This window comes from Adiantum capillus-veneris, chromosome 9 (assembly GCF_014529385.1).
Source record: "Adiantum capillus-veneris isolate H3 chromosome 9, ASM1452938v2, whole genome shotgun sequence".
In the NCBI taxonomy this organism is placed as follows: Eukaryota; Viridiplantae; Streptophyta; class Polypodiopsida; order Polypodiales; family Pteridaceae; genus Adiantum; species Adiantum capillus-veneris.
In genome coordinates this window covers 112,809,025-112,820,937 of record NC_140939.1, presented here as the reverse complement: position 1 = coordinate 112,820,937, position 11,913 = coordinate 112,809,025, and the positions used below count along the sequence as shown (strand labels likewise).

The window sequence follows — 11,913 nt, the reverse complement described above, 5'->3', positions numbered from 1 at the left end:
ATCAATGTTGGAGGTAGGCTAGAACTTAAGTTCAACCCTCCACCAGACTACCTACTCATGGTGTTATGCACCAAGATGGGGTGGAGGCTCGAACTTAAGTTCGAGCCTGCAAGCCTCCACTAGGCTACCTACTCATGGTGTTATGCACCAAGGTGGGGTGGAGGAGTTCGAGCCTACACTGAGATCGTGTTATGCACCAAGATGAGGTGGAAGCTCAAACTTAAGTTCGAGCCTACACCCCATCTTAGTGCAAAACACCATGAATAGAAAATAGAGTGGAGTCCTCTTACGATCCTCTGCGCATCCCCTCTGCAATGGCAATCTTGCCCATCCTAGCCTAGCTCTCCCACTAGGCATGGATTGTTCTTGCTTTGACGACCCAAAATCTGGACTGCACGTTCAATCTGAGCTTCTTGACTGATGACCTGATCAAGATGCCCTCATTTTGCTAGCCTCGACAAGTCAATCTGAAAGACCGTAATAGTAGGCATGAGTGCATTCTGCACAAATGCCTCTATGCCTGCATCAGTGAGTCTAGGAAAGGTTTTGGAGTTGTGTCGTCTTCCCTTCCTCCGAGCTGAATTAGCATCTAGCAATGGTGGGATACCAGTTGTACAGGCAATGCGAAAGCTCTGTAATATGTCCAAAACTAGTAGTTTCTCTGCATAACATTTTATAAATGTTATGTTATTCTAATAAAATGTCACGGTTGTCATTGTACACGATATAGTTCCACGGTGTCAACTTCACCGCCATCTCCCAAAGCAACCTCCTCATCTGCTCCCTTGCCTGGTGCCGGCCTCCCTCTCCATGTTCGCCTCTGCTGCTACCTTCTTTGCCATAGTTGATCAGCTCAAAAGCATGGGCAAGGTACAAGAAGCCATCACCAAAGCTAGCCTCACATCTCCGCCCTCTTTGACTGCCGCAACAAGGTCAACAAACAGGGTTCTGAGCTCTCTCGGGATAACCAAGCAGGAGATCAAGAATGATACTCAAAGGCTGGCTATGGCGGCTCCCTTGCCTGGTGCCGGCCTCCTTCTCCATGTTCGCCTCTGCTGCTACCTTCTTCGCCATAGGCGATCAGCTCAAAAGCATGGGCAAGGTACAGGAAGCCATCACCAAAGCTAGCCTCACATCTCCGCCCTCTTTGACTACGGCAACAAGGTCAACAAACAGGGTTCTGAGCTCTCTCGGGATAACCAGGCAGGAGAGCAAGAATGATACTCAAAGGCTGGCTATGGCGGCTCAAAAGCAGCCCCCCTCGACAAGGTCGACGAGCAGGGTTTTGAGCTCACGGTTGACTGCCTCCAGAGGGTTCTAAGCTCGACCTTGAGACAGTTTACCTGCAGGTAGAATGCCCCCGGTGTAGGCTCTCAACATCTCCGCCCTCTTTGACTGCCTCAACAAGGTCGACGAGCTGGGTTTTTAACTAAAGGGTGACTACCTCCAGAGGGTTTTGAGCAGTTTACTCGCGGGTAGAATGTCCCCGGCGCAGGCTCCCACAGGTTAAGGAGGCTCCTCATAGACCAAGAGGGAGGCTACTCAGAAACGAAGCAGGAGACGTGATGGCGGCAGCATTAACGGTGAACTTGACGGATCGTCAAATGCAGACGCTTCTTTTGAGTAAGTTGACAAGTATATGCATTAAATGTGACAGCTTTACAAAATGTGTATGGGCGATCTTTTCATCTAGGGGTGGAGCTTAAAGGCAAAGTTGGTTTTTGTGGTGAAAACGATCTAGCCTCGACCTCAAGTTTTTTGGTTTGTATAATCTAGCCTTGACCTCAAGTTCGAGTTGGCTTTTCTATTGGAAGTAACATCAAGCCTAATGTTAGATTGAGTTGGCTTTTCGATTTGAAGTAACATCAAGCCTAATGTTAGAGCATTGGTTGTATTGTTGGCCACCCAGTTGCCACCACATCCCATATCACCCTTGGATCTATTGTGCTATGTCCACTCTCTACAAAACCTACCCATGTTGAAACCGCCTCAGAGCCGTCTTGCAGTTCTCATTCTTCTTCCATACATAGGCGGCACACTTGACGGATCGTCAATATGAGCAGCTTGGTTTTGTCTCACTCATGGTTTTGAATGAATGTTTTAAATGTGGTCTTAGACTTTGTTTTCTACATGTGTTCTTGCCATTTCTTTTCAGCGTGACTTCTTGTTTTTAGAGCTCAATCTCAAGTTCAGTTTGTTTTACCAGGTGACTTCTTGGCTTTCGAGCTCAACCTCAAGTTTGATTTGCTCTCAACACTACGTCTTGGCATTGAGCTTAACTCACCTTCTAGTTGTTTTCAATGCACTTTCTGGGATTTAGAGCTCAACATTAAGTTCGAATTGTTTTAGTGCGACGTCTTGGCTTTAGAGCTGAACGTCAAGTTCGAGTTGTCTAGTTCTCTCTTGCCTAGTTCAAGCACAGCTACAAGTTGCTATGTTTTCACCCAAACAAATCAGATGGATCCATTTTAAATGTGATAATTGGGTGCCTTATATCTTAGGTGTATGGATTTTTTGGACTACTTCGAACTCCAAGATATTGTAAGTTGATCTCCATCAGCTTGTTTGTTGACTTTCAAGTGTAAGAATTGGGATATAAGAGTTTAAAAAAAAAACAATTTCTCTCCTCTAGCATGGTATCTATTCCATATGTTGAACCTTTTCCACAAATTGGTCTAAGCAACTTGTTTCAAGTCCTTGATATTGAAACTCACCTTCTTGGCTTTTTGTATGTTTAAATGTGAGCCTTGAGATTTGTTTTCTCACTTCCTTGTTGCATGAGCATCTTCTTGTGCCATTAAAATTGAAAATTGGAATGATGTAGCCTTAGGATTTCACTATCTTGTTTACAAGTAAAGAGTTTGTAAGATGCAACACATTTGTACCCATCTCATACTTATTGCTAGTACATCTTCTTGTGCCATGGAAATTGCAGATTGAAATGTGTAGCTTTAGGATTGAGCTACCTGGTTGTAAACAAGAGAACATCTAAGATGTAATATGTGCACATGTAGAAGTCCAAAACCCAGCTCAAGATTCCCTCTAGTTTACATGAATGTATTGTCTTGAAGATACTAAGATTTTTAAGCGTCTTGGCAAGACTCTAAAATTGTCTCAAAATTGGGACGAGGAATTCAAGGCCGATTGTCCAGAATGCAATCGTGGGTCAAGTCTCTTCTTCAAAGAGTATGGAGAGCAGCAGTCTTTCCTAGCAAGTGCTGGCCAATCTGAGTGGTTCTTTGAAGGGTATTAGCGGGGGAAATTCCACTAAGCAAATGCAAGTGTAAATAATGGGAGGGCCTGAACAACCTCTCACCTCGATTGAAAAAACAGCTTGTATAAAAAAATAAAATGCAAAAAAACACCCCAAAAGCAGGCCGCGCCGGCGCACCTTGCTTTTGAGGCATTTTTTTTGCATTTTGCAGGCTAATACACACGTGAGCCAAGACATTATGCAGGCCAAAACACTCACATGAGGCAACACTTGAATGGAGCTACCATTTCAATTAGCCTCTCCTGCAGTAGATTCTAATGTTTGTATTAACAATCTGTGCGCATGTCTGTGCGCATGTGCTAAAGAGAGTACAAGGAGATAAGTGCGTATTTTCTCCCCACCGAGTATCCCGAAAGATCACTCCACTGGTCGCCCACATTGCCCACAATGAAATAGCCCAGGTCTTCAAGGGCCTTCCTCTTACCCGATTTGTACAACACTGCTGTTACACATGCATCCTCACTTTGCCTAATAAAAGCAAAAACAACAACAATCTCAAGAATTACTCATATGTCTAGTTACGGACAACGCAAAGCTACTTGGCCGTCCTAATCTGGGTTTTCAACAATTGTTTACCTTCATCCAACATCAGGTCGCCCTTAAAATGCCTACAATATATCTCTATCAATAGAGAGACAAACGATGATCACTCAAAACAGGATCTGATTGATCAGAAGGTGCAAAGTTCGAACAGACAATCCAAAATCTAAAATTTGCCTCCCCATTCTTGATCACACCAACTTCCCACCTAAAACCCTCCCAATCCAGAAAAACATTGTCAACAGACATCCTGGACAATAAAAAACAATTATATTTTGTCCAGTTTGATATGACCTGCCCTGATTTTCCATTTTCAAAATCTTCTCACCCATACACCAAGTCCCTGCTTAGGTATTGTATAAGTAGGAGAGCAGTTTTATAACAAAAAGGTCTTCTCATTCATGGAACTCATTGTCACTATGGAAGCTGTCCTCTGCCACGGCTTCTGCATGACGCTTTCCTTGCATGTACTACTTACCTAGGCTCCCCCCTCGTCCGTAGCCCACATTCACTCTTAAAGAAAAGCACAATGAGCCAAGTCTCACCATTCCAGAGCAAATAAGTGATCGACCTACAATAAATCCCCCAATAGATCATCTACAAGCAAACGATCTGCAAACGATCTACAAACAAACGATCTTCAAACTAAGCTTGGACCATAAACTCAACTAAAGTCATGTCTTATGGCCTTGCACAACATCATTCCTCAAAGTCACAATCGCAAACACGCAACAACCCCCTGATTGAGCCAAAATAAGCTAGACAAATCTGGTCATCCATGTACCAAGCAACAACAGTAATCTTCTCCCAAAGATATGAGAGCATGCAAGAAATATGCCAACAAAAAAGACTACTTCCATCGATGCTCGGCATTGAGCCAAACTTAAACTATTCAAATTCGATTGTGCCATGCTCAACGAAGTTCATTCTCCACACGATCCAATGTATTCCCTACAATAACCATGCTCAGAACATAAAAGTCGTGCAGAGATAAGAGGTCACGTTTCATTGCTACAATGAGTGCCTCACTTGAAAACACTTCATTTTTTAATAATGAGACTCACACCCACTTTACATGTCCGATATGCATTATCTGACAAGACCAGGCATTGTTCTGGAAACAATTATTTTGAGAGCCAAAATCGACAATTGTTGCATTTTCCAATCACTACTTGCGAATTGGAAATTAACCTTAGTTATAAATGTAGAGCCCTCTTTGACACAACCATTTCTATGAGGAAACGGAAAAATGGTTGCAACACGGAGCCCATTCTGTAGCACGATCACAGGGCCGAACCTTCCTTTCTTGGTCAGATAAGGGAAGCCCGGGGTTACTAACTGTGCATCTCTCTCTCTCTCTCTCTCTCTCTCTCTCTCTCTCTCTCTCTCTCTCTCTCTCTCTCTCTCTCTCTCTCTCTCTCTCTCTCTCTCTCTCTCTCAGTATAGCATCAGGCCAAATTTTTGCAATGCAAATTTGAAAATCTGAACCAAACGCTGTCTCTAGCTTGAATCGATCGAACTCAAACACTGAAAATTGAACTGCTCAAGTTTCGCATTAAGAAATACTTGCAGATGCGCAACCCAAAAGGAAAACAAAATGTCAAAAAACACCCCAAAAGAAGGGCACGCCGGCGCAGCCTGCTTTTGAGGTGTTTTTTTGAGCATGACGCAGCCAATGGAACCTCTGTGGAGAAGAGATATGTACCTCTGAGGCTTTGCCGTTTTTTTCGATTTGTTCATCTTCACTCTGTTCTTGAGAGAGGGCCTTGCAATGAGAATTTTCTAAGCAGGCGTACCACATTTAGATTGTTATTTTTTGAGTGTTTTTCAAGTCTCTAATTTGTATAAGGTATTCAAATCAATATTAGTCCCTCTGTAATTTCATTATGTGAAGATTTCCCACTCTCTTTTCTCTCTCCTCCCTTTGTTGGGAATAGTCCACCTTTATGGGCAGGCCTTTTCTAGAGTGAGAGATGGAGAACTAGAGAGAGAGAGAGAGAGAGAGAGAGAGAGAGAGAGAGAGAGAGATCTAGTCCGTAGCCTTCTTTTGTTTAGCATTATTTTATGATGGCAAGATTTAGTGCATCAAATTTTTAAAATTATGTGATCATTCATAAAATAGAGGTGCATTCATGAAGGTTTCACTAGAATTCCCCTTCAGTTGGTTCAACGCACTGTTTTTACTGTCGCCCCATTTCGACATATCACCAGCTTGTTCTGCAATCACCTATTTTTGAACCTGTTTCTGCAATCGCCTGCCTGTATCTACAATCACCTATCACCTACCAATTTTTGCCCGTTTTTGCAATCATCTTGTTTTTACTTGTTTTTGCCCATATCAACCATGAGTAGATTCATCATCATCTATGGTCCTTCTCCAAGACAGAAATTAAGTGTTGATTTTCAGAGCAGGTTTGTGGAAATCAAGCTAAATCTTCTTGAGGAGTATTTTGACTTAGAAGGGGTGCCTTTGTCACTTAAGCCATGAACAATTAAAGTTTGAGACTGTTCTACTCTCCACTAGTGAAGAAGGATTTCTTCTTGATGCAGAAATACATCAATTCTATAAGATTTTTATTGATATTGCTCTACATGAGACTCCTACTTTTGTTGAGTTCATTCCTACTGAAACACCAAAAACTCACAGTGTCATTGATATGATTAAACAGCTGCCCTTAAATAGTAGCTTGCATGTCGCTATGCAAAGTGCTACAAAGATTGTTAAAGTTGAAGAACTGCCCAAAGTTTACGATGGGTACATTGCATTTGAGCTCCCGCCTTGTGAAGAGAAGTCAACAATGCATGGAATGGAGCAGAAGTGTGATGGTCACTCTTGGATGGAGTACGTCACATGCAGCTCAGATTGTTTTGATGGTGTTGTGTGCTTGAGTCGTTGTCCTGGACACCTTCGGTGCATCAATATTGATTGTCCTCACTACTTAAGACTACATTATCAAAATGAAACACACTGGAAAGGAAGAATGAAAAAAAGTTGTCCTGTTGGTCTTGTAGGGCTTCAACATGGTAATATAGTTTGCAAGCATTGCTCACAAACGCCTGAGTGTGTGGATTTGTGTCATGCAATAATTTACTATTGTGTGCCTAGAGATCATTTCAACACTACAAGATGTGCGATTCATCTGGGTAATCATAAGCACCCTTATGAAGAGGGTGTGAGCAGAGCCATTGAGAAAAAAATAGAGGAGAAGGTTGCAGCACGTGCAAAGCTAAATCCTTTCACTACTCCAAAACAACTGGAGGGTGCCGTTACTCAAGATCTTATTTTGGACATGCTAATGAAAGACAATCAAGAGGGGAACTCAGAGATTGGAGAGGATGAACTTGCAGACATTCTTGAGTATGCCACTCCTCTCTCAAATAAAAGGAGGATAGGAAGATGTTTAGAGTATGCCAAAAGAGAGAAGAATATCACTGCAACGGGACTTGAAGCTGTGTTAAACTTGAAGAATCATTGCCGCTACCCTTTCATACACAGTGTGTTGTTCCCAGGGCAGTTAAGTGACAAACATCAACCACATGTTTTTAAAATGTCAATTAGGGGACCTTGTAGTGGACTTGATTTGATTAATAGAATGAGACCTGGTGGAAACTTGCAAGAAATGTGGGTTCATTTTGATCACATACATAGAGTTTTTGGCTGGCCCACAATGTATGCACATGTATATGACCCTTATGTGCGTTCTCTTTTGACTATTGCCACATGTGAGTTCAAGGTCGAGGATCGCTTTGCTCAGACTGAGTTTTGGAAAATGTTGCATTCTATGGTTCATGAAAATGGTTTTGAAAAACCAGAGTTTCGTGGATTCATGGTAGATGAGGCAAATGCAAATTGGCTTGCAATGCGTGCAGTTTACTTTGGTGGGGCAAAAAAAAAGGTACCTGAAAAAGAGAGGAGTTGTACTTTCCATTGGGAGCAGAGCATGGTTCACCACACACGCAAGTGTATCTGTCCTTCATTTCAGGAGGAGTATAAATCCTTGTGTCAAAAGTGGCGAAATGCACCATCTGACGTGGCTGCAGACAACTGCAAGAATGAAATTAGAAAATTTTGGCATGTAGGTCATGCAATCAAGGATGAGATACCATCATTGGAAACTTGGCTTGCTTGGTGGGATGTGAGAGCATTCCACTAGGGATCTTGGTTTGTGAGTCAAGATGAGTCAGGTGTTTTTGTGGCCACTACTAATCTAGCAGAGGCTAAACATGCAAGTATGCGTGTTGGAGTTGGTTTTAAAAGCCAGATATCCCTTTATTAGGCCACAAGATTTGACATGTCGATGGCTATTTTGCAAAGTGTGAAGTGTAATGCATACTTGAAAGGTATTCATGTTGGAACAGGCCCTGGAATACAAGATATGGCAGAGAGATTCAGTAGTCAAAATGCAAGCCGGACATTGAATAGAAAACTAGCAGACCTTGCTCATTCATCTATGGTTGAAATGGGGATTCCGTCTCCAGAGATGCAACATTCAGCAATGGGTAAATGGAGTGTGCGTGCAAAGCGACCGTGCAGGTTGATCCAAGAGAGGTCCTTGAAGAGGATAGTCATAGGCCAGAATTTGTAACTATTACTGAGGGTCATAGTTACAAAAATAAACCAGAAGGTGAGAGAAAAGGAGAATATGTGGAAAGGAGGATTCCAAAGACAGTGTGGGCTATCAGAAGAACCGAACCAGGAAAGAAAATGACTTGTTTTGGATGATTACCAGGGCAAAGTGGAAGATGCGGAGCATACATTAATGCATGGATTGATAATAGCAAAGATGGAGTACCTGCACCTTGCTTTTGGGGTCGAAGGAAGTATCCTGGAGGTCTTGTGGGTGGGTTTATTTGGTTTTGTAACTCATCCCCAACACACTCTTGGGAGGTTGATGAGGACCATGTTGTTGGCTTGATTGGCCCTGCTCCAGGAGTGTGGCCAGTGGATGAGGGAACTTTGTTGCAACCACAAGAGATACAAATCCTTGAGGAAAATGGATTTTCACTTGAATCAGGTAAAAGATCAATCAGATCAACTACAACAAATGCAACATCGAGCTCTTTGCGAGAGCTTAGTTCTTTTCGGCCAAAATTTAGAGACGGTAAGCTTGTTAAGTGGAGAGCAAATTTGACCAAAGAGTTCCAGGTTAGCATTCAGAAAGGAAGAACCTTGTGCAATTGGTTCATGAGGCCATTGTTTTATGCAATGAGTCTCATATTTTCTACATAAGTACTGAAGGCTCGCGAGCATTAGGTGTCAACTACTCAGTGACTCTGAGCGAGTTTCCTCGTTGCACGTGTGAGGGAATTCTGAAAAGAGAAAGCAAACGCTTGACATACATGCCATGCAAACACTTGTACTACGTGTATTTGGAAATATTGGGATTGGATTCATCATCTCACGAGTTCATTCACCAGGCAGCTCTCACAAAAGTCGAATTATTTCAGGCTCTTAGTGGCAGACGCAGTAATGTCACAATTTGACAATCACGTGTGTGAGCATTAAAGTCAGCTGAGTCTTTTTACTACACTTAGGTCTTTTTGAGATGCAAATCACGACCAAGCAACAATTAGAAACTTTTTGGTGTATATTGTACATCTTGTACGGAGATGCCTCTTTCGCTACTATCTAATGGATCAAAACTATAGCAATATGAAATCAAACAGCATACATTTTGCTATGAAGTTTGGAGTATATTGCCAACAATGTTTTTACTTTTTGTTTTGACACTGTGAAGGAAACAAATTTATTGTAATATTGTTCTAGCAACTCATAAAGTAGAATTACTATGATATATATATATATATATATATATATATATATATATATATATATATATATAGTAGTTGCCTTGTCTCATGTTTATGTCTCCTTGATATTTTGCAAATAGTGTATCCTCAAAGAGTGAGATATGGTCTTCTACCGTGACTAGGTGCCTGTTCATGGGAGCCTCGTAAACCTTCACACTATAGATTTTATCCCCATAATAGACATTTTGGTCATTGAATCTCATTCCAGTACCGTGAATGTATAGACAAGAAGAGTCAAAAACCATATTGGTGTCTAAGGATATTTCCCAGTTTTAGTTCGTCCGCCAAGTATCCACTGCCAAGACCTGCTCGGAAACTAGGATCGCTCAGGAAATCTCGCTCGGAGATCGGTGTTGACCCCATTCATGAGACAATTAAAGATGGTCCAGGATTGGGGTTACGACCACATATACCTTAGACATGGCGAGACTACAACCAAGAGACTACAACCAAAATACACCTAAAAGACCATAGTTACAAAGATGTGAACCAGACACCAGTAGAAGAGTTTGATTCTGCTACATTGGCAGGGTGAGAACTCCCAGCATGGTTAGGGCAACAAAAAGAGCTATGGATGTGGGAGCTTAAAAAGAGAGGAATGCGTCTTAGAGAGAGCTATTGAGGACAAGGATTATATATCGGAACCTTTTCTTGAAGATGCCTTAGAACCTCTAGAATGGGAACACATACTAGCAACATTGGATGTTTGTACCATTACAGATAGTCCAACGACAAAATTTTGCGATAAGGACGGCTATGATATGCTACCCTATTACATGGTAAGCCTTATACCAGGAGGAGATGAGATGGTAGAACCACCAGAACAAGAAGAGTTTTATAACTCATCTGAGCATCTGGAAGTAAATAACGATGCAGATAATGAGTGTTCAGACAGCTCAAGCGAGCGTGGGGAGAAAACAACGAATGACAAGTTTTATGATTTTGCTAATCAGCACCCTAGACACCAGGAACCGTATAGGAAGAAACGAGCAGAAAACAAAATGAGAGAGAACTTGATGCCGAGGATAAAAGATAAAACTCACTATCTAATGCTTGTCAAGGCAGAGGATTGTGTAAAAGACCAAATATCAGGAAGATTCTCGAGACTTCGAAGGGAACGGACGAAAGAGGAAATAAAACAATTACGGAAAGCTAAAACAGAAACAAAATTTAAAAAATCTCAAAAATCAAAACAAGAAACAACAAAAGACCCAGAGTGGACCAAATTGGAGCGTAAAAAGAAATACCAAGAACTAAAACGGTCTTTACGAGAGGTACGGACTACTGAGGAAGAAAGTGATGGTAAGGAGGAGTCAAAAAAAGGAAACATGAATGTACCATCACACTATCGGAAATTCACCATCCAGGACATAAAAATCATAATGACACCACCAGTCAGGGAAAGGATAAACCAAGAATCTTACGATGGGTCGAAAAATGCAAAACGGATAGACCTCGCTAAACCAGGTGAAAAGCCTCAGCCGATCTATATCGCAACTGATTTAAGGCTTGAAGAAGAAGAATATTTAACACAACTTCTCAAGAAGTATAAAGATGTGTTTGCATGGTCCTACAAAGACCTCAAAGGAGTTGATCCATCGATATGCCAACATACAATTCCTTTGAAATCAGATGCCAAACCTAGCAAACAGCGCCCTTACACATATAATGACACATTTGCTAAACGAATCAAAGAAGAGATTGACAAGCTGATGGATGCCGAATTCATCTATGAAATCGAACATACAGATTGGGTGTCACCCATTGTGGTTGTCCCCAAAAAGAACGGAAAGCTGAGTGTGTGTGAACCTCAAAAAGGTAAATGCAGCCACGATAAGGGATAATTATCCCTTGCCGATCACAGAACATATACTTGAGAGGGTGGCCGGGAAACGGGCTTATTCCTTTCTAGATGGGTTGTCAGGGTATAACCAACTGGCAATTGCAATAGAGGATCAACACAAAACAGCGTTTGCCACAGAATGGGGAATATATGCGTATCGAGTTATGCCATTTGGCTTAACTAATGCACCAGCTACCTTTCAAAGGTTAATGATGCATGCGTTCAAAGAAAACCTGAGAATATTCTTAGAAATATACATGGATGATCTTTGTGTACACTCTCTTCTACGAGAAGAACATATTGACCATTTACAAAAGGTATTTGAGAAGTGTAGAACATATCGAATCTGTCTTAACCCGAAAAGTGCATTTTTATGGTTAGGCAAGGCCGCATCTTAGGACACATTGTCTCAAGAAATGGCATAACCACTGACCTAGACAAAATC

General features: G+C 41.7%; 1 protein-coding gene and 1 non-coding gene across 2 annotated transcripts; one reads left to right on the top strand and one right to left on the bottom strand.

Annotated features, from left to right (window-relative positions):
* The first annotated feature begins 600 nt into the window (after positions 1 to 600).
* On the top strand, positions 601 to 2,559 carry LOC147450999 (uncharacterized). Its single transcript, XM_086520848.1, has 3 exons — positions 601 to 1,102; positions 1,465 to 1,623; positions 2,207 to 2,559. The coding sequence occupies exons 1-3, from the start codon at positions 811 to 813 to the stop codon at positions 2,347 to 2,349; spliced, it is 594 nt and encodes a 197-aa protein (XP_086376974.1). The 5' UTR covers positions 601 to 810; the 3' UTR covers positions 2,350 to 2,559.
* Positions 2,560 to 5,014: 2,455 nt separating this feature from the next.
* LOC147450998 (small nucleolar RNA snoR134) lies at positions 5,015 to 5,160 on the bottom strand. Its single transcript, XR_015189333.1, has one exon. It is a non-coding gene; the product is annotated as a small nucleolar RNA snoR134 (small nucleolar RNA).
* Between the last annotated feature and the right edge of the window lie 6,753 nt (positions 5,161 to 11,913).

What these genes read in the sequence shown, in the direction of transcription:
- LOC147450999 (XM_086520848.1), top strand. Translation starts at nt 811, where the DNA reads ATGTTCGCCTCTGCTGCTACCTTCTTTGCCATAGTTGATCAGCTCAAA. An exon ending in AGCTCAAAAGCATGGGCAAG is followed by an intron (nt 1,103 to 1,464) that starts GTACAGGAAGCC and finishes GGTTTTGAGCAG; the next exon opens with TTTACTCGCGGGTAGAATGT. An exon ending in AATGCAGACGCTTCTTTTGA is followed by an intron (nt 1,624 to 2,206) that starts GTAAGTTGACAA and finishes TTGTTTTACCAG; the next exon opens with GTGACTTCTTGGCTTTCGAG.